Source organism: Cibotium barometz, chromosome 65 (assembly GCF_041138505.1).
Source record: "Cibotium barometz isolate CiBa-2024 chromosome 65, ASM4113850v1, whole genome shotgun sequence".
Classification (NCBI taxonomy): Eukaryota; Viridiplantae; Streptophyta; class Polypodiopsida; order Cyatheales; family Cibotiaceae; genus Cibotium; species Cibotium barometz.
Genome location: NC_141110.1, coordinates 28,259,463 through 28,282,450, shown reverse-complemented (window position 1 = coordinate 28,282,450; position 22,988 = coordinate 28,259,463). Strand labels below are relative to the sequence as shown.

Below are 22,988 nucleotides of genomic sequence, written 5' to 3'. Positions count from 1 at the left end.
AATATCTCATCGTTTACAAATTTTCTGCCAAATTTAAGATTTGATCAAGTTTTGAAAAAAAAACGATTAAAGGCATGTTTTTCAATGTACCGTTGAATGACATCAAGATAGGATTCACCACGAGGATAGCGGTATCGCAATTTATCTAGACTTCGAGCCCTGCTTGATTCCCCATTAAAATGCTTCAACACAATACGCCACATTTTAATCACTAGCATATGCTTTGGAAGTTTATAAAGAGCTTACTCATATTCTTCAACCATGTTGGTTTTGATCTCTTGATATGTCATGCCATCACAGACACCCGCATTTATATCATCAAGTACTCGCCATTGGACCTTATAAAAAGAAAAACCAATTGTTGATATGCTCTCTGTGTGTCAAATGTAAACGCGATGTCTATTTAATGCACAATACATCACCTTACTCTCTCTCTTCGTCACAAGTGCCCCCCTCCCCCCTCTCTCTCTCTTCGCCATCAAGCAAAGCAAGCAACCTATCTTTAACCAAGGCGACCAGCCCCTTTTTTTTTTTCCGAGAAAAGATCCTTTCATTAGTTAAAAAAACCGCCCACTGGGCTACAAAAAACCTCTCTTGCTCATAAGAAGGCAGAGCAGAGATCCAATCAAGGCAGCTAGGGAGACTCTCCCTAGGTGCAAAAAGGGTACAAAGATCAGTACAAAAAACTGAGAGCTATATTATACAATAGGAGGGGGGAAAAGCCAAACAGGTGGCTTGTAATGCCAGCGGGGGGCTCCCGCGTGTAGTGTATAGAAGGGGCCGCTGCGCCAAGTGGTGTGGAAGGCCTGGCGCTGCAAGATCGCCGCATCCGAGTCGCCCCGGATGCGGTCATACTGTCTGCACAGCGTGTGGATCAGCTCTTGCCAAATCCCCTGAACAGCCTCTGCTGGTGGCTCCAGTCTCCCCTCAAAGGCCCTGAAACACCGGGCTCTCCAAGTGAACCAGATGGTGAGGCTGCTGAGGAGCTCCCATCTCGTAGATCCCTCTCCTGTGTGTCCAGACGGCGGACGAGAAGTCCGGTGAAGGAACAAGGCGAGGCTGGCCCCTAATGAATCTGATAGCTTGGCTGTCCTCCTCCGTCTCGTATCCCAGAGCAGGCCCTCACGATGTCGACCAAGCAGCGGCACCCCACGTATACATGCCCTCTGGAGAGAGGGGGACCAAAATGCGCAGCATCCTCAGACTGCGCCTGTGGACAGTCCCATAGGCAGTGTCTCTGTGTCTCCAAAGGGTGGCCGCATTGGACACAGGCCGCCGGAAGACCAGTGTAGACAAGCCAGGTGCCAACTGCAGAGCCCCTGTGGGCAACCAGCCACTGAAAAGTCGAGATCCTGCGTGCCTGTCGACTAGCCCAGAGCCTGGCCCAAAAATCCTCTAGTAACTCCTGTGAGAGTCCCTGTAGCCGCCAATGCTCCGCTACGGCTGGAGAGACCATCCTCCTCGCAGTCAGAATATGCCTCCCCAACCGAACAGTGTACTGGAAAAAGGTAATCTTTGTGGCCTGGGGGGACGCATAAGGATCATGCCACTCGTACTTGCCAGGGTCCCATTGGAGCCGGGCCAAAGGGCACGCATCATATGCCCAAATGCGCCAATCAAAGTCCACATCTGCAGGGTCTGGATCAATATGCCACTTCCGAGAAGCGGCGGCCACTACCCGTATCCTCTGAAAGATGCACTCTGCAACCAAAGGCGACTCCGCCTCCACTCTCTGAAGTCTGCCCTCATCCTGGATCTCATAGTAGAGGCATCTACCATCCTCAGTGCAAGCTCTGACAACAATCAGGATCTCCAACTGTGTAAAGGCTCCCATCCATCGTGGGGCCGCTGGCTCGAAAGGCGTGAACCACTCCTCAGTGAGTGCCTCTTGAATGTCATCCCGCATAATCAGCCCCCCTCTGAAGTGACTCAGCCTCTTCACCTGGACCTCCTTTGGGAGACTGCAAAAGGCTTGCCAATCTCCAAAACTGCGTGCTGGGCCTGCCGCCAATGGTCCCTAGGCTAGACGAGGCCGAGAGCCCAGCATATGACCCTGCTCAGTGCGTACCGCGGGGCTCCATAGAAGCGGCTGTCTGGCCCGGACCTCATCACAAGTAGGTGGTCTCTGAGAAAGCCCCGGTCTCAGTAGCTCCGAAGCTCACAGGATGCTCAAGGCAAATTTGTCCTCCCATCCTCTATTGAGGCTTGTCCTCCTCATTTCTATGAAGATCCATCGTATCTCTGGTGCCCAAGTGCCCCCTGCTGGAGGAGCCCTGCAGTCGCTGAAAAAGAAGCTCCTTCCAAGGCTCAGCGCCTGGAAGCAGCCCCCGAACAATAAGCTTCCGCAATTAGGCTCTACTCTGATCAACTGGATCTATAATGCCCAAGTCTCCTTGGGCCAGTGGAAGAGTAATAACTGCCCAAGCTGTTAGAAATCTAGCATGGTATCACACAAAACTATAACATGGGAAAAGTGCAAGAGGGATGAAGCAAACTAAGATAATTCCATTGATGTGACCCCTTGAATATATAGGGGGAAAGTACAAGAGCTGAGCATGAGTGCATATGGGATAAATCCCTGAGTGGCACGTGGCATACACTGAGATGACCAAAAAGTACTCCTAGTGAGCACTTATTTCCAACACCCTCCTTAAGTGGACACTAGGAGGAAGACAAAAAGACCAAGACAGAGAGACTAGACAAGGATTGAGAGACAAGCTAGAAGACAAGATGGACAAGACTAGAAGACAGAAGACAGACATAAAGACTGATAGACTGAGAGACAAGACATGACAGACAAAGATCCTGAGACACCCCTCCTCAAGTGATATCCTCATATGGGTCCACAAGGGTAGGGACAAGAGTGGATCATAGACAGAGAGAGAGAGAGAGACAATCAGCCAGTAGAGTGGTCCCAGAGAGAGAGAGACTTTTAGATAGACATGAGAGAGACTGACAAATAGAAGATAAATGGGGACATAGACAAAATGCCAAAGACATGTGGGTAACTAATCCACAAAAGATAGGCATATAGACTGATAGACAGAGTGTCAGAGATATATGACTGTAAAATCACACAAGATAGACACATAGACAGAGAGACTGATTGACTGTAGATAGACAGAGAGATGGACCTTGATAGATAATCCCTCCTCAAGGTCAATCCTCCTGCTAGAGTGAGTAATGCAGGGGTGCCTCTTGGATAGGGACAAAGATAAGTCCATGTAGACATGACATTACCCCATGATCTACATCATTGGTGATCAATGGTGGTAGATAGCATGAAAGCATAGACAAATATGAGAGAGATGGGAAGGTAAGTCTAGAACAGGGTCCTCTTTGGCCTACATCATGTGGTGACCAAAGTAGGAGAGATTTTTTTTTTTTTTTTTTAAAGGTCTTTTTATGCAGAGAGCAAGGGCAGAGTACCCAAGAAGAGATGCCAAAGATAAATAAATGAGAGACAGCATCAGAAATGAGAAGGTCTTACCCCTATTTTGATGGGCAGTGTTTGTTCTCTTACAAGATAAAATTCAGTTCTGAAAATTAATTTTTAAGATTAAAATAGAACTGAAAATATTGCAGCATACAAAGGATAATCCATTTTAGTTTTTACCTCAGGTCTTCCACCCTTTCAAGCCCATGTCACAGACATGCTATCCAGGGGGTAACCCGAGAGAAAGGCAGCTGCAAACAGAGATTTCTTAGAGGAAATGTTGCTGCAGAGAGAGAGGCATACGGGCCTGTCAGAAGCAAAGGAGCACCAACTCATACCTTGTTTTGATATAGGAATGGAGCAGCCAGTAGAGAATATGTCTTGAACAGAGAATGGGGGCTGCCCATACTGAAAACAAGAGGTGCGCAGCCTTGAGAGAGAAAAAGCACCAGCAGCAAGAAACGTGTCAACAGAAGCGGCCTGCTGCTGTAGCATAATGAAGAAAATGGAGACGACCCCAGGGAAAGAGAGCAGGTCGGCCTGCTTGCTGAACAGAAGCAGTGGCACTCGGCACAGAAGAGAGACGAAGAGGAGAGCCCTCTGATTGAGCTTGGCGAAGTCGACGCGGCCACGCAGGCAGGGAAGCTGGGGCTTGGAGCTGCGAAGAAGCTTGCAGCAAGGGCTGAAAAATAACGGGGCAAGGCAGTAGAGTCGTGTCGAATAGGAGCTGGGCGTGTGCGCTTGCAATGATGAAGAAAGTGGGTATGGCGTAGCGCTAGGAGAAGCCGTCGACGAACGGTTGGGGGACCCTGCTACAGTTGGCGGGCCCGATGCTGTATCTGGCAGAGACGGCGCCGCAGGAGCTTGCGGCAGAGGTGACGGCGCCATTGGCTCAGGGATGGCCGCGGCGCTGGCGATTGATGAGACTTCAGCAGAAGCGGTAGTAAAAAGAAGACCAAAAAGAACGCTGCAGAGCTGGGTCTAAGACCCCCGATGGGGCAAAGCTAAAAAGGGAGCTAGACCTAGGGAAAATCTATGGCTAGATCTAGACTAAAGGGCTGAGGAGAAGAGGAATCTACATTGCTCTGATACCATGTTAGAAATCTAGCATGGTATCACACAAAACTATAACATGGGAAAAGTGCAAGAGGGATGAAGCAAACTGAGATAATTCCATTGATGTGACCCCTTGAATATATAGGGGGAAAGTACAAGAGCTGAGCATGAGTGCATATGGGATAAATCCCTGAGTGCCACGTGGCATACACTGAGATGACCAAAAAGTACTCCTAGTGAGCACTTATTTCCAACACAAGCAACCTTAGCCCGGGCTGGCTGACCGTCCCACCCAGACCAAAGAAAGTTCCTGATCAGCCTCTGTACCTGGCTGATGCAAGAGCTCGAGAAGATCTAGCAAGACGCGATGTACCACATGGTCGCTAAAAGCACCTGATTTGTCACCACCACCCTCCCAGCCAAGGATAGCCGAGTTGTACTCCAATACAACAGCTTCTTCCGAATACTCAGAAGAAGCGGGGCGATCTGCTGCTCAGGTGACAAATCAAGTCCAATCTGGCATCCCAAATACCGCATTGTTGTGCCAGGAGGAATCCATCTAAAACCCGGGTCTGGGCTCCATGCCGGAGTGGGAGCACTACTGATCCAAAAGGCCACTGTCTTGCGCCAATTGATCAATGCTCCCGAAGCTGTCCCAAAAACCTATAGCGACTGCTCTGCCCTCTGCAGATTGGCCTCCTGGCCATGCAAAAATAATCCGTGTCATCAGCAAACTCAGAATCGAGCAGGTCCTCTCCCCGGACTGGGAGCTGGAGTCCTCTCAAACCAACCTCCTCTGCTGTCAGATACATACTCATGGCCTCAGCAAAGAAGAGAAAAAGAAACGGGGCGAGAGGGCATCCCTAACGGACTGATCTGGTCAACTCAAAACTCGGCCCCGTCCTCCTGCCATTAGCACCTGGCTACGAGCTGTGGAATATAGAGCCGCCACCCCTCGAATCCGGACTGACTCAAAACCCAGGCGAAGCATAGTGCCCTCTAGGAAACCCCAATCGACTCTATCGTATGCCTTCTCAAAGTCGAGAAGCATAACGACTAGGTCCTCGCCGAGAAATCTAGCTCGGGCCGTCGCCTCCCAGAAGGTGAAAATGTTGTCAAGGATACTGCGCTCCTTGACGAATCCTGTCTGGGTAGCATGAATCAACTCCCCAAGATCGTAATAGGTCTCCACTGCCGAATATCATTAGACACTCCCTCCCCCTTGGGGATAAGAAAGATCAAGCCCTCTGAAGAGCTCTGTGGCATCACCCCAGTGTCCAAAACATACTGAAAGCCCCTGCGGAGGCCTGGCCCCAAAATGTCCCAATAACGCATAAAAAAGGCTGGCGTCAAACCGTCCTCCCAGGGCAACTATGGTGCGGAAGGACCCTTAAAGCCTCAACCAGCTCATCCTCTGAAAGAGGCTCACCTAGAACTGTGCGCATACGATCTGTGACCCTCCTCTGTACATGGGCCCACACAGTCTGTCTGCAAGCATCACGTGCCTCCGTGGCTGGCTCCGCTGAGAGGCAGGTCTCTATAGAACTCAGTGGCAATGGCTCTATTCTCCCCGGGCTCAGTGGCTAACGAGCCGTCCTATCTCCTGAGCTGGCGTACACCTGCTCAAGCATGGCGGGGTCCGGTAATCTCAAAGAACTCCCCGGTCACTCTATCACCAAACTGCGTCCACTGTGAGGCCTGGCGATGATAGTAGAACTCATGTCTCTACTCCTCTGCCTCTCTAACCTCCTGGCATGCCTGGCTCAGCTGGGACGCCACCCACTCACATGTAGGCTGCTGCTCCTGAAGGCGCTGGAGCGAAGCAAGGCTACGCCTCAAGCGGCGCTCCCACTCTCATGTCTCTCCCAGCTGTGTCAAGGCTACAACGTGCAAAAAAGGGCTGAGCTCAATGAGTCCCTGGGCACACTGGCCTGCTGCATCCAGGTCAGAGCTCTGGCTATCATGCCATATCCTCTCAATGTCCTCAGAAAGACTGGAATCTGTGAGTATCCTCTCTGGGATCCTCAACTGCAAGCTGGTCTCCCTAGTCCCCTCCTCAAGTGTCAAAATAACTGGCGCATGGTCGGAAAAAGAAGTGCCAGCGAGAATGCCAACAGAGCCCCCACGCTCCCCGAACCTGTCGCCCACATAGAAGCGATCAATCCGTGATAGATTAGTCCCTCCCTGCCGGCGATCCGACCGAGAAAAACTAAGACTGTCCTGAGAGCGAGAGAAAGCCTCATGCTGCCATGCATCAGTAATCCGCAGTGTCATGCAAAATCGCTCCCAAGCTGCAAGCTCCGTGCCGTGCACGGTATCATGACTGCCTCCCACCCTATCTGCTGGGTCCTCAAGCATGTTGAAGTCTCCTCCGACACACCAATGTGTGGCCTCACGCAATGCATCTGTAACAAGGGTCCAGAACGCTGCTCTGGCACTAGCATGGTTAGGCGCATAGACATTGAGCACGCCAAAGAGCTCATCATGCATCCTCAGAATAACATACTGTGCTCTACCCGGCACAATGACCCCGCGATCCACAATGGCCTGCCACCATGCATCTGCAATGGACCATACATACTCCTCCCTGCCACCCAAGGGGCCAAACCCTCCAGACCAAAATGTGTCCCATCTGCCAGGCATCACGGAACCATATCTCCGAATCCTGCTCTCACTCAAATGGTGCTCCTGCATCATCAGAATATCAATACTGCCCCCAACCAGGCATCTCTGAAGCTCGTGCCTCAAGCATCCATGATAGCGTACATAGTGTGCGCCGCCAAGGCCCTGTACATTCCATGAGATGATCCTCATGGATGACCTGCTGAGGTGGAGGCTGTCTCAGCCATACGGCGGGCCTTTGCAAGCGGCTTGGATGGAGAATAGTCCCCATCCGAGCGGCTACGAATCTGCCCACCCGGTGTGGTGCAAGAATCTCGGATCAGGCGCGAGTGGCTGTGTCCCATGGCGACTGCCTCCCACTCAGAGAGAGCAACCTCGTGTATACATACATATCCAGGGTCGCGTGCTAGGTCTGCCACTATGCGAACCACTAAGTGGCGAACCCCGGAGGCATCCGCACTCCCGGAATCAAAGAAGTGAGCCAGCTCCTAGAGTCGGCCTATCACGTCTGTCACCTCCAAATCGCTCACATGGTGAGAAAACTCAATTGCCTGAGTCTTCAGAATGCTAAGAGCGAGATCCAGAGTCCACTCCCCGTCACTAGTGCCGCAAAGAGGGAAGGAGAAGGCCACCGCTAAATCAAGTGCCTCCTCCCTCGGGCCGGAGGTATCACCACATGCACTCTGATGGGTGCTGGCTCATGGGGGCCCTCCGCTCCAAAAAGCCGTGTGAAGGAGTAGTCAAAAGCTTCCGAGCGCTATCGAGCGTCGAGCCTACTCAGCCGACTGCGGGGCGGATAGAAGATATCCGTGAAGCCCGAATCGGCATGGTAGGTCTCCTCTGCGGAGCTCGAGCAAGGTCGGTGCTCAGTGCCTGCCGCACAGCAGGTGAGCGCCAAGGTACTGCCAGGGCCTCCCGGGGAGCTGAGGCGAGCGGGGGGGGGGGGGGGGGGGGGGGGGAGGGGGGGGGGAGAAGGGGGTGGGGCAGGAGCCGCTGACAAAACCGGAGTAGGAACGGGAGGAGGCGAAGGCGGAAGCGAGGCGGGAGGGGGGGATGGGGGAGGGGGGGTGGGGGCAAAGGAGGGGATGCTGGCATCTCCAGATCCTCAGGCTGCGCTGGGGTCTCCTCTTGGAGGGGAGCAAAGCTGTTCCTCACTGGAACCCAATGATGCTGAGACCGTGACTGCTGCTGCATCGGCCTCTGGGCCTGCTGCTGTGGTTGTCTCCCTCTACGGCGCCCCTGTCCAGGCTGCCAATCTGAGGTCTCCGTGGGCTGAGCAGGTGTCTCGGAGGCTGCCTGCCGACCCGCATCTGGGCGGGCCATCGCGGGCTTGCTGCTGTGGTGAAGGTCGGGGTCTCCTGCGAGGGCAGGCCTTGGGCAAGTGACCGACCTGCTTGCATATAAAGCACTCGTTCGGGAGCCCCGAGAACTCCACTCTCTGATCAATCCATCCCCCCCCTATCCTAGGTAGCTGAATGACCTTCGGAAGGGAGGAGATGTCAGGAACCAAAACCCTGACTGAAGGCAGGCCAGCTGCTCTAGCCACCACTGAAGCTGCTATGGGCCAGTCTCAAGCACCGAGCCCAACAATGCCACTATATCCTAGAAAGGAGCGGAAGGTACTCGCGGTGGAGTCCAGGGAAGCAAACTGTGACATGAAAAGGCGCTCTCCCTGCTCGGCCGCTGCTGGGTCGAAGCCATGCTGCCAAGGTCTGAAGAAGGCCCGAGTGCCCCTCATGTCCAGGGGACTCATGGCTAGGACTTGGGCCGCGCTCTGGGCTGTCTCGAACTCGATCTGGTAGTGTCCGCGGCCCAGTAGTAGCTGAACGTCCAGGATCTTGCCCACATCTGCGAGAAGGCGGGCCTGGAGAATATCCCGGATCTCCCCTCTGCTGGGGCGAGTGCCGACTATACGGCAGATGGTGGAATGTGCCTGGAGGCGTTCCACCTCTGCGGCGAGGCTCGCTTCCTCTTCCGGCGAAAGAGAAAGCTGATGGGGGTATCCTCAGGGGCGGGCGAGGGGGCTGCGGAAGAGTCCCTCTGAGGTGGGGCGGGAGGAGCTTCAATCAGTGTGTCTGAAGCTTTGTCGAAGGCGAAGCGTAAACGGAAAACCCTGTAGGAACCGAGCTGCACAAATGGCGGAGCGAGGAACGGCAGAGGAGGGGGAGAACAAAGTGGGGCGGAAAGAAAGTGAGGGGAGGGGATTACAAACATAGGCGTCAAGGGCAGGGGGGGCGGAAGAGAGACGGAGCAGGGGGGGGGGGGGGGGCGGCGCGAATAAAGAGAGCAGTGGAGGGGGGGGGCTGGCGCCAGTGAGCACAGGTGAAGGGGGGGGGGGGGGGGGGGGGGCTGGCGCGAATGAGTACTAGCGGGGGGGCACAGGCGACAGAGAACAGATGCGGGGGGGCGCTAAAGAGCAGAGGCGGGGGAGAGGCGAGGGCAGATAGGAGACGGGGAAGGGGTGAGCGTGCAGGCTGCAGCGCGAGCAGGGGGGAGCGGAAGCTTCAGCGAGCGCTTGGCACTTGAAATGTGTGTTGGCGACCAGCCCCTTCATCCACTCTCTTTTTCAAACATGCCTTTTCTCTCGCTTCAACAACGTGATTCCCTCTCTCTCATTGACCACCATATTCAACACTCTCTCTCTTCGACCATATGCTCCCTCTCTCTCTCTTCACTGAACACATCCTCTTTGCTAAAACCCACCTTGAGCTGCTCTGGACCCACCTCGACCGAGAGGAGCATTGCAACGTGCCCGATGCCCCCAGCCCCCCGGATGTCGGCCACGATCCCCTCATCAGCTCCAGACCTAGGACATGCTCCATTGCCATCGAGCTGCCATACTCATTAGCCCCATGGTTGATATTTTGGACAGTGGTATACCATCTATTGGGGGCTGAATCCTGATGCTCCTCTCATGTTCCATGTCCCTGGTATTCCATGATGGGTTTCCATGGACAGTTTTGTATCACCCCAGTGAGATAGCTATATTTGGTTTTTGTTTTATTTTCCATTCCGTGATGAGATATGCCATGGAAATTATTGTATCACTTTAGTCTCATAGGCCCATTGGGTCTTTTGTACACACTTAATATATCTTTCATTCTTTCTTTCTCTTTACCAATTCTGCTCTCCCCTTTCTATCTTTACAAAGTGCCAACCCATCTTCCCGCAGGCCACCTTCCAATCAGTCACCACACACCTGTGTTTTTAGGCTGGTCTCTCCATCCTGCCATCGCCCCTTGCACTCTGTGTCTCACCTGCCTATAACGCCTTCCACGCCGTCACCATCACGCGCCAGTTTCCCACTCCATCGCCCTTGCAATCCAGCGTGGGCTGTCCACACAACCACCCCCTCTGGCTTTTCCCGCTTGTCAGCAGCTGCCATCCTGCACTCCGTCAGCTCTGGCTCATCTCAGCAACAGAGCGCTGTGCTCCCTTCGGCTGTCAGCACCCGGCTGTGCCACAACCTGCAAACAGTCCCACCCTCACCTCTCCATTAGATGCTGCGTTTCCATTGGGCTGTCCAACATTAACCTCCTTGGTACCAATCTGCCACTCGCAGAGTACTCCGCAACATGGCATCTACCACAACCTCTGTGCCCCCTCTCCCTATTTCCTCATCTTCGGCATCCCTTGGTAGCCTCTCCTCCCCTGGGTGCTGCCACCGCCACGACTGCACTACCCTTGGTGGCCACACGTTGCAGCATGCCCTCGGTCACACCTACTTTCCATGGGCCACGCTCCCCCATGTCCTCCTCCACTTCCGGCTCCGGTTTCGGCTACAGCTCCACTGCAGATGATCCGTTTTATGCCCCCGTCACCACCTCTCGGATCACCAACCGCTCCCCATCCTCCTCTCAGTTGTCCATCCCTTGCCAGATTGCTCCATATCCCAGCTCCAATAACTATAGCTTTCTCATATACCTCCAAGAGCCCTCCTCTTTAGTCATGGACCTCTCCACCTTGGGTCTCACCAACCTTGCTTCTCTAGCCACCGTAACTACCCCCGACACTGTCCTCTGTTCCTCTTTCCTCTGCAACTCCACTTCTGTATTTCTGCCCCTGAACTCTCCATCATCATTGGTCTAGAACACCCATGTACCCTTGGTGTTCGCTCTTCCACCCTCCACATAGGACTGCCACTTACCCAAATGAGCAGTCACATCACTAATCTCCTCAGTGGTAACCTCTCCTAAGCCCAAACATCTCGCATTCACCACCTTTATGCGTTCTTCCACCACTACTTCCTTTTCCATGAGCCACCTCAGCCACCACACCCTCTCCAATCTGCCCCAACCACTGAAGCCTTCTTCTGTCCCTGTACCATCCGCCCATACCCCTTTGCACGTCTTCTCTATGACACCATCTGCACCAAGTTCAGGCGCTTTCGGGCTCGGGTTCTCAATTCTGTTTACCCAGCGCAAGCTTCCTTACCTGCCTTCTCCAACAGTTTCTCAACACTCCCCATGTAGCTCCCGCCGGTCCCTCCACGCCCCGTCAACACCACTGCCGTAGGGACTCCTCCAGTTACCATTGCTGTCTTCTCCACTTCTGACACCACCTCCACTGCCTTTGCTGCTTGGCTTTCCAGCCCGCTGATGCTGCCCTTCCATCCTTCTGCCAGATCGACCTCCACTTCTCTTATTCCACCTCCACCTCCACCACCACTATATTCTCTCCACACACCCCCCCCCCCCTCCCTTCCCCCAGCCCACCCCCACCACCCTTGCTTCCTTCTCACCCACCACCACATCTCCCAACCTTCCTGCCACACTCCCTACCCCCACTAGTGGATTCCGTCATCTCCGCCATCTCTCAACCACCCTACATCCATCAGCTCACCCATGGCCTCTCGAGTGTCTGCAAGCCCCCATATTGTTTATCCCCTCTCCCCCACTCTCTGTTCAGCCCACCTCCCCTCCTTCCTCCCCAGGATCCCCATCTCGTGGATGTCGCTGGAAGGCATCTCCATTCATCGAAGCCATTCCCGACCCACTATGGGACATCCTTCCTCTTACTCGCTTACTAATACTCTGCATCTTCCTCAACCAAGCTGGTGCTCGATGTTTGGTTCAAACATTGGACGAGATCTCTCTGGACATCAGGACACACTCCGAATACCTCACCAACAACTTCTTGCTGCTCTCCCAAGAGTGGCGCTGCTTGCAGCGCGCCCATGATCAGGCCGTGTCCACCATTCAGCAGCATCATGCCACCTTCCTCACTGCCCTCCAACTGGAAATCACCCAGGCAAGATCTTCTGAGAGTCACTTACGAGACATGAGGTCACCACACTGCAGGAATAGTTCTCCCAGACACAGACCCTTGTGATCGCCCTTTGTCAACAGATTACAGAGCCTAGTTCAATGTCATTCGACACATTCGTTAGTTTGCTCTTGGTGGTCTCTTCAGCCTCCTCCCATCCCCCTCACTAGGCGCCACTCTGAGTGGCAGTACCAACCTCTAGGGATTACCCTCTGCTGAGCACTCCGGTTCTGCCCCACAACTTCTTGCTGCTCTCCCAAGAGTGGCGCTGCTTGCAGCGCGGCCATGATCAGGCCGTGTCCACCATTCAGCAGCATCATGCCACCTTCCTCACTGCCCTCCAACTGGAAATCACCCAGGCAAGATCTTCTGAGAGTCACTTACGAGACATGAGGTCACCACACTGCAGGAATAGTTCTCCCAGACACAGACCCTTGTGATTGCCCTTTGTCAACAGATTACAGAGCCTAGTTCAATGTCATTCGACACATTCGTTAGTTTGCTCTTGGTGGTCTCTTCAGCCTCCTCCCATCCCCCTCACTAGGCGCCACTCTGAGTGGCAGTACCAACCTCTAGGGATTACCCTCTGCTGAGCACTCCGGTTCTGCCCCCCCCCATCTACTAGCAGTCATCTCCTCACTCTTGCAGTATTTAGTTTTGTTTCATGGGACAATTTCATCATTGTACATACCATCATTATATGCACATTTCGTTTTCATATTCAGTTCTTATTTCTTTTCCTCTCCTTGTAAAGGAGGCTTGACCTGCCTCCGTGGTTCACGCGATGGGCTCCCAAGCAATGGCCCCGGCAATCCTCATGAAACACCCCAAGTAGTCTAGCTACCTGTATGCCCCCCAAGATCCATTACTCACATTTGATAGGTTGCGAAGCACGTCCATAGATAGGTACATGAACCAATGTCAATCACGGGAGACAAGAAAAACAATTGGGGACAGAGAGGGGCACTTCCTCGTGATCTAAGCATAGTGAGCTTAGCTTTCTCAATTCTAAAATGACAGCTTAACAGAGGTTCTTGTAGCAACATGGGGCTCACATAAGAGTTAATTTGAGCTATGAATTTTTTGCAATTCAGCTTGGGTAGCTCAAAGCTTGCTTCATCTGACTGTAGTTGCTCACTAATAGTTTTAGGAAACCTTCAACTTTTAGCTTGCTTGACTCAGATAGAAGGGTGAAAATCAAGTTTTCCACACTGCATTAGACCTTAAAATCACTCTCTCTCCCCCTCCCTTGCTTTGATTTATAGAATGGCTCATTCAATTGAGCTCAATGGAAGTCAAATTGAATGACCTCTCGGAGGAAGGCTATCTCATACAGTGGGGGGGAGGGGGGAACCACCAACATGTGGCCTATAAAGACAAGTAACCTCGCTGTCTCTAACTTTGAGGAAAGGACTGATGCTCCTGATCAACAGAAAAGCCTCTCAGCACTTCTACATACGCTCAGAGCTGCCTCGAGAAGCTTCTCCCACTGGCCACGTAGGTTGTGTATGATGTACGTCCATATGCTCCTGATGGACTCTGGGTGGCGTGGTAGTGTCCTCTATGGCTTTGCTGCACCGAGGGCACCAAATGTGCCATGCTAATATACTGTTGCTGATCTCCCACCTTTGACAGGGGCCTGTGGGCCTCCTTCCAATCGGGGTTGCTAACAACGGCGCTGTCATGATACTGTGATTAGAGAGGAGAAGAGTTAGGTCCTCATGTGCTATAAACGGTGCTATCTTGAAAGCCCAGGCTACCACCCCCAAGTGATGGTCCAGGGTGAAAGTGCCAAGGATCTATGACCAAAATGTCATTGTGATTCCAGAGGGAGATCAGAGAGTCGGCTGACCTCCAACTGCCAGCGAGGTGCCCACTACCAAGCTCTTGTGTGCTATCTGCCGAAGGAAAAGAGTAATCTTCCATGGCCAGAAGCTGTGCTATAGCCACTTCCAAAAATCTCAGAGGAAGCACATGGGCATGCCCTGTGTCTGCCGGTGTATTACTACCCGGCTGGCATACTATCAACCTCTGGCATCTGAATTGTGCGGCCCAAACTCCTGGAGGCATACTGCCATACAGTGAACCTGTGACTCAGTCAGTGTCACAAAACCCTAGTGTGTTAAGTAGCAAGGTCTGATACAAGCATAACCTCTTTTTTTAAAAAGATCCTTCTGTAAGTAAAAAAAACAACATCCACCTGTGGGGGACTACAACTCTCCATAGAGGTAAAATGATCAAAGAAAATAAGGGGGTGCTCCCTCCATGGCTAGCCACTCTCAGAGGGAGATTGCATCATGGGGGAAGGAAAGAGAGGGGGGGGAGCCACACTCTTGAGTCTATAATGCCAAGCAATATCACCATTCCTGCACATGAGGAAGGGGCCGCTACTCCAAGTACGCAAGAAGGCCGTGCACAACGTTGCCGTATGTGGTCAGAATCTCCTGCCAATTGATCCAAATGTCCACGTAGGGTGTGGATAATGTCCGTCCAAATGCAGCTAATGGACTTTGCTGGAGGGGTTAGAATACCCTTGATAGCCTTGCTGCATTACGCACACCAAATATGCCACGCGCTATGCTGCCGATGATCTCTCACATCTGGTCAGTGTGGTTGTCGGGTCAAAAGGGGTCACCCAGGCCATGGACGTTGTGATGGCACTGATCTTGATATGTGTAAGCTGAAGAAACATCCTCTCCTCATAAAGGAGGACTTGACTTGCCTCCGTGGTTCACGCAATGGGCTCCCAAGTAACAGCCCAGGCAATCCTCGCGAAACACCCCAAGTAAGAGTCTAGCTACCTGTGTGCCGCCCAAGATCGATTACTCACATTTGATAGCTTGGGCCAATGATGTCTCACATCTGGTCAGTGTGGTTGTCGGGGTCCAAGGGGTCACCCAGGCCATCGATGTTGTGATGGCACTGATCTTGATATGTGTAAGCTGAAGAAACATCCTCTCCTCATAAAGGAGGGCTTTACCTGCCTCCGTGGATAACGCGATGGGCTCCCAAGTAACGGCCCAGGAAATCCTCGTGAAACATCCCAGGTAAGAGTTTAGCTACCTGTGTGCTTCCCAAGATCCATTACTCACATTTGATAGCTTGGGAAGCACGTCCATAGCACTGCAACACCGCACACGAACTTCTGAAATCACGAACAAACAAGGAAAACAGATGGAGGTACCATTTGCCACCCAACCACATGCTCTAAATCAGATGCAATGGTAAGCCACCCACCGAGCTAGACCATCGGAGCTCATTCGGTTGCAATGTGAGGGCCAAAGTGCCAATTTTGTGGGGGTCTCTTAAGCCACGACACATTGAAAACCAGGCGTCTAGCACAAACACTGGCCACGTTATGTCCACACAATGCAGGACCCAAGATAGAGCTCCCACATTGGAACTCACTACAAATGAGTCACAATCCCAACTTTATAGCCTCAATGATCCGTTCACACTGCTATCAGAATTGTCCAGCCGGCCTCTTAACACTAGCCAAGTTATGTCCACACAACACAGGACAAAACATTCTCCCCCTCCTAACGAGAGGAAGATTGGGAAACAAACCCTGGATGCTTGCGTCGAAGCGAAGCAACGTTCTCCCAAGTGTTGTCTTCATCAGCATGATCCTTCCATGTAATCAACCACTCAAGAATAATCTGATTCCTAAGGGTGCAATCCCTACAATCCACTATAGCCAGTGGCTCGTGGAGAACATAGACAGATGGATCCTCAAGTCTCGCAAGCTCCTGGTCAGAAACCAAGATATCTCCTGCACCCAACATCTCTTTTAGTATACTAACATCAAAGATAGGATGCACACGTACTCCATCTGGGAGAAGCAACGTATAAGCAAACTCATTGATCTTTTTCAAGATAATATAAGGTCCAACAAACCTTAACAAGTTATAGACATTTCCAGTCCTCATTACCAGTGTGTCTTTTGGGATTCTCAAGTAAACCCATTGGCCTTCTTCCAGAGTCTAGTTGATCGGTTTTGATTACCATAAAATTGCACTCTATCCTGTGCACACTTTATGCTTTCTCTTGCAAACTGTAGCATCTCTTGCTATTGTTTCAAGAAATCAACCACATCACCTGCGCGGACTCTCTCTAAGCCAATCATCCACGGGGCTCTAGGCTGATAGCCATAAATGAGCATAAAAGGGCTCGTCTTAGTAGCAGGGGATGCTTTTTTTTTTTCCCCAAAAAAACGATCGTTCCATTAGTTACCAAAAACACAGCTGAATCAGCAAGGTACATGACCCAATCTCAATCATGGGAGACAAGAAAAACAATTGGGGACAGAGAGGGGCACTTCCTCGTGATCTAAGCATAGTGAGCTTAGCTTTCTCAATTCTAAAATGGTAGCTTAACAGAGGTTTTTGTAGCAACATGGCGCTTACATACAGTTAATTTGAGCTATGATCTTTTTGCAATTGAGCTTGGGTAGCTCAAAGCTTACTTCTTCTGATTGTAGTTGCTCACTCATAGTTTTAGGAAACCTTCAACTTTTAGCTTGCTTGACTCAGATAGAAGGGTGAAAATCAAGCTTTCCACACTGCATTAGACGTTAAAATCACACTCTCTCCCCCTCCCTTGCTTTGATTTACAGAATGGCTCATTCAATTGAGCTCAAAGGAAGTCGAATTGAATGACCTCTCGGATGAAGGCTATCTCATACAATGGGAGTAAGGGGGGAACACCCAACATGTGGCCTATGAAGACAAGTAACCTCGCTGTCTCTATAATGGCTCACGCTAAACCTTCTTGAAACACATCCAAAAAGAGATTACCTAGTGAACCACAACTGTCGTGAGGATCTTTCCAATGGCCAAGCTCGTAACCGTTGAGGTCTCCAAGCTCAACAACTCCTTGAGAAGCAATTCCACGGCGTCTCCAGCGAGCGTTGTCACACTGCCGTGTTGCACTACGGGTCCTCGTCCCTCCTCTCACCTCACTTCACTCATACACACTCACTAGCATGCATTAGAGAGAGAGATTAGCAAGAGCAAGACTCAATTGCACAATGGGAGAGTATATTGTATTATGAGAGAAATTCACTTTTATACATGGCCATAAGTATTTACACTCACTTAAACTATGGACGGCCGGACACTTTAGGCTCATAAGAACCTAATGCTATTACAATGACTACTCTCATAATATATCCGTGAAGTACATCACTTAGGACTTCATCCTATCTTGCTGCCACACGCTCTTGAAGCGGGAATCGCCATAAATACTCCGTCACACCATTACGGGCGTCCGTCCAAGTTGTAGCTTTGGACACTATTGCTTCATATCTTGAATGTATGAACCTTTGGTGTATCTACCGTGAATCCTTGATGTAAGATAATGGCGGTAGCTCTTGTTAACCCTAGAACTGGGTTAGCAGTCTCTAACCTTGAGGAAAGGACTGATGCTCCTAATCCGCAAAAAAAACCTCGCAGCACTTCTGCATACGCTCAAAGCCACCTCGAGAAGCTTCTCCCACTGGCCATGTAGGTTGTGTATGATGTACGTCCATATGCTCTTGATGGACTCAAGGTGGCGTGGTAGTGTCCCTGTGGCTTTGCTGCACACCGAGTGCGCCAAATGTGCCATGTTAATATACTGTTGCTGATCTCCCACATCTGATAGAGGGGCCTTTAGGCCTCCTTCCAATCAGGGTTGCTAATAACGGCGTTGTCATGATACTATGATTAGAGAGGAGAAGGGTGAGGTCCTCATGTGCTATAACCGATGCTATCTTGAAAGCCCAAGCTACCACCCCATAGTGATGGCCCGCCCCCAAGTGATGGTCCAGGGTGAAAATGCCAAGGATTTACAACGAAACTTGTTGCGCCTTGGGACAATCCCAAAGGCAATGTCATTGTGACTCCGGAGGGAGATCAGAGAGTCGGCCAACCTCCAACTGCCAGCGAGGTGCCCACTGCCAAGCTCTAGTCTGCTTTCTGCCGGAGGAAAAGAGTAATCTTCCGTGGCCAGAAGCTGTGCTATAGCCACTTCCAGAAATCTCAGAGGAAGCACATGGGCATGCCCTATGTCTGCCGGTGTACTATTGCCTTGTTGGCATACTATCAACCTCTGGCATCTAAATAGTGCAGCCCAAACGGCCTATGTACTCAAAGAAAGGGATATTGGGGGTATCCTTGGAGGTGAAGCGATCATGCCACTGTCACTCACATGGATCCCACTGCAGATGCAGAAGTGGCAGGCCCTTCCATAACCATAATCTCCAAGATCTCTCACTGGCCACTTTGGCCGTAGGTGGGTCAACATTTCATCTTGGTCAGTGGTGAAAATGTGGAAGATCTGAAACCAAACCTGCTGCGCCTTGGGACAATCCCAAAGGCAATGTCATTGTGACTCCAGAGGATGTTCACATCTACAGCAGAGAGCAAGGCCATGGCTGGTCCATGATTCTATCCGCATGTCTAAGAGGAGAGGCTGTGGACACATCAGCTAGAGTACTGCTCAGCTCGCAAGGCTTTCAACTCTGGTTTGGAGTTCAAGTAATCACGATCCATGAGAAAAGACAAGTGAACGCTTATCCTCCCATCGAGATAGAGGGCAGATTGGTGGAAAAAACCTCCTCGCAATGTAGGTACCTATAATCCTGTGCAATGGAGAAGCTTACGTGGAGGAAGATGAAGAGATGTGCCTCTCTCCCTTCCAGCTCAATGGATCCATCCTCCATCCTGCAGCTAGAGCTGTCGCCTCCATCCTAGCCAGTAGGACATGGTGTCAATTAGGCAAAGGTCACTGAAGTGGTGAGAGAAGTTGATGGCTTGATCCTGGATGGCAAAGGCAACCGAGTTGTAGTCCTAGTCATAGCTAGGGGTGACACTCAATGGGAGGGAGAAGACTCTGGCTCCCACATGCGAGGGTGTGGGGTGAGAGTCATGAAGAATCACACAAATGTGGAGAGGGGCCACCATCTCCGAGGAGGAGCTTGACTCCACTTGCTGCCGGGATTGGAATGAGTAGTCCACCCAGAGCCCCATATTCTCAGGGGGGCAGCCCAAGGCCTCGCCTTCGACCTCAATAAAAGCCCAACCCTCAAGCAACTTTTTGGCTACTATGAGCGCATCTAGTTGATGCCCGCCTTGCGTCTCCAAACCTTTGAAGACATGATGGAGACCACATTTTGGGCGAGTTACAAAGCCTTCCGGTGGGAGGGCTAAAAAACCAAGTAGCTCTGCTAGAGAGAAGACACAAGGAGAGATTCGTCCTTTAAGAGCTAGAAACACCCAAGCTTACAAAAGCTAGGAGCCGAAAATGCAATAAAGCCTTGGCAAAAGCAAATAGGGAGGCTAGAAAGATCATGGCCAAAACCAAAAGTGAAAATGAGGACAAACCAGACTGGCTCTCGGTACCCGACCACTTCATCATGTCCATTGGGTCAGAGAGTATTGTTGAACTAGTTGTCAGACCCAACCCGAGCACAGTGGAATGGGCACCTCGGGAAGCACGGGAATGAAGAGGCGAGGTGGGAGGCGGACGGGGGTATGGGAGGATGAAGAGGTGAGGGAGGGGGCTGAGAGTGAGAAGTTGATGTCAAGGGAAAGTCGTACTCTTTGGGAAGGCCCGGGGAGCCTCATGGAGACGCAAACAGGTCAGAGTCAGGTGAGAAGCCGTGCTGCCATTGTGGGAAGTACGCATGAGTACTGTGTAACGCGATGGGGTCTGCAGCAGGACCCGGTCTGCGAAGGCAGCAGCGTTGAACTCCATTTGGATGTAGCTGTTCCCTCAGGAACCGGATATCACAGATCCGTCCCTGTTCGCTGATCAAAGCCGCTTACAAGAGGTCCTGAATCGACCCCCTGGACGGTCAATTACCAAAACCAGTGATGAGGGTTGCAAAGAGGCAAAGTTGGTGGCCCGGTTGGGGGGGGGGGGGGGGGACACAGGAAAACGGGGGGGAAAGGGGCCAGTGCGAAGGTGGACGGGCCAGGAAAGGGGCAAGGAGGGGCGCACAGGCATGGGGCAGGGGGGGGAAGTGGGGAGGGGCGGAAGGCTGCACACAGGGGGATCAGGGCGAGGAAGAGACGAGAGGGAGAGGAGTGGAAACAGGGAGACAAGGGGGCTGCTCAGGGGGCGCATGCGAGAGCCTTCTTTGCATCCAGGGCAAAGCGCCTGCATTATGTTGTATAAAGTTGTAGGGAAGCATGACCTCTTGCTAGGCTGGACTCAGCTGCATGGAGAGAATTTGGTCAGTGAAAGTAAACCAGAGGTATACATAAAAGAAGACAGGCTCAAAAACACCACCTCTATACAAATCTGTGTGGAGGCAAGGTCATCTGAAGTGCTGAAGATCATGATCTTGTTTATCCCATTTCACTGTGAGGTCCCAAGGAGATGAGGACCATGTCAGATAGGTGACAGCTGATGGTGGCCTTGGATGGATTAGATGGAGTGGCTGTCATGCAGTCCTCCTGAGGGGGAAGCCAAGGGCATCGAACTGTTGTCTAATGTGCACAAGCAACTGGTAAAACCAACACAACAAGGGGGAGGAAGAAAAAAAGGAGAAAAGAAAATAAAAGGCGATGGTGGAGGCAAATATGCACGAAACAGGCGCTACAGCACGGAGGGCTGGGTGGACGAGGATGGCGAGGCAGAACACCGGCAGGGAGGGGCAGGACACCGGCAAGAGAAAAGGGCCGGATCAGGTGAAGAACAGCACGCGTGAGGCTGAACAGGGGCTTAAGAAATTGTATCAAATGCAGTTCTCCATATCAGCAACATGCAAACCATGGCAGCTAACATGCATTTAATATTTTCCAATCGCCATTAGAATGAGTCAAATTAAATGCGATTGATAAACACTGCTTACTTAACTTGCTCTCAGAATGTTCTAAACCGCTTACCTTGGGAAACCCAACAAGATGCCGTGCTGTGGAGATTGTCCTCTGTAGTGTGCTTGTCCATACCTGATAAAGAACATTTTTTAACGCACATGTATCTCTCAACAGCTGAAATGGTCAGTTATGCATCATTTTATTAAGGGTGATATAAATACATATAGCAATTAGTTCTTGATAAATAGTTAAACTTATTATACCAACATCTTTTCACTAACAGTATCATCTTTTTGTTGTTTTTTAATAAAACAACACAACCTTAATTTATCTCATAGGATTTATACACTTACAGATGCAGTTCGTTCACTCTTAAGCCTTTCATTCACAAAATCGGCAAGTGACTTCGCATACTTCTCACCAGTTTCGCTGAGAAATAACACAAATAAAGGTCAGCATGAGTCCTTGATTTTTGCAAACAAATGATATATATTTTTGGTTTACCCCACGAGTATGATGTTGGTGATGTGCTGAGTGTTTTCCATGAGAACGCTGGGAGATATTACTTAAAACTTCCCATCTCAAGTTAGGAAGCTAGATGGTATATGTTTGTCTTGGTCTGGCTTGCAGATTTTACTCAAGCTATTAAGCTTGGTGGCCATCATAAGTTCCTTGGCTGTAGGAATAGGTAAGTTTACAAGGGAGATTTCAGGTCAAAAAGGGGGGAAATCTCAACCAATCTGGTGCCTTGTGCTGCCAGCAAGGTCCCATATGAGAGAATGAAAAAGATGTCATGATCCCATTCTCTCATAAACTTGCCACGTTTTTTTTTTTTTTTCACAAAGAGACTTCTATTAAGTATGAAAAAAACATACAACAATCACAGCTATAAGCCAGAAAGGAATAGAATCACCCCAATATGTAAGGTGATTTCAACCACAGAGGAGCATCATGGTGCCATGGTCCCACTCCCACATAAATATCATGTGCTTCGCCTACGCAGAACAAGAGGGCCCCTGAATGCGAGCAACTTGCCACGTTTTCTATCTGCAGCCCTTGAAGATCCCCGAATCTTGGCCCAACTGGCCATGAGCATGTGGATAATATGACACTAGATCCTGCAAATGAATTGTGTAATATAAACCAAAGTGCCCTCCATGGCCTTGGTGCATCTAGCCTTCCAAATGTGCCAGGCCGTGATGCTAGCAATGATCTCCCATGCAATGTCGAATCTCTGTGTTGGTGATACATAGCCTAACTCTGGCATGTCTTGAAGACGGCACCACTGACCCAATCCCTAGATAACCTGCATGACCATATCTTTGTTGTTCCTTTCAAAGCTGAGTTGCGGGCCCGATTGTGTAAACAAAGCAACAACACCAACACAAATGTAGGCATCCCTCATCCTTCCAAAAAGGTGTGCTATTGAAATCCAAATCCTATGTGCCTCCACTCGCATAAGCAATGGTAGATTGTCTTTGAAGCTGCTCCACATCTTGGACAAGCTGGGCTAGCACCAATGACCGATCTCCATTGGTTGGTGGCAAGGCCACCATGTAGAAAAAGCCAAATAAAAAGGAGGAAATCTTCATTTCCTTGTAGGAGTGACACAACCTCCACCAAGAAGCTCTCTGAATGTCAAGGGTGATCCCATAAGCCTCCCAATGAGTTCTAAAAGTAGGGACTCTTTGGATTTGTCCTAGAACCAGGTGTCTAGCGTTCCACATAGTGTAATTGAAGAAGGGCATGCTTTTCATGCGGTTAAAATCATCCCTCAACTCCACTGACCAGGCTCTAGTGGACAC

The 22,988-nt window shown here is 51.0% G+C and overlaps 1 protein-coding gene and 1 pseudogene across 12 annotated transcripts in view; both read right to left on the bottom strand.

Annotated features, from left to right (window-relative positions):
- Positions 1-22,988, bottom strand: part of LOC147603131 (6-phosphofructo-2-kinase/fructose-2,6-bisphosphatase-like) — a 235,107-nt gene that overhangs the window by 64,628 nt on the left and 147,491 nt on the right. For all 12 annotated transcript variants that reach the window (XR_015265709.1, XR_015265712.1, XR_015265710.1 and 9 more), the window contains 4 exons: positions 21,537-21,612; positions 21,253-21,315; positions 247-338; positions 91-159 (listed from right to left, as the gene is read on the bottom strand). Coding sequence is in view for 4 of the 12 variants with exons in the window: in XM_086797371.1 (XP_086653497.1) it covers positions 91-159; positions 247-338; positions 21,253-21,315; positions 21,537-21,612 (300 nt within the window). In the remaining 8 variants the exon portion in view is untranslated. The remainder of the gene's footprint in view (positions 1-90; positions 160-246; positions 339-21,252; positions 21,316-21,536; positions 21,613-22,988) is intronic.
- LOC147603136 (uncharacterized) lies at positions 850-2,047 on the bottom strand (annotated as a pseudogene).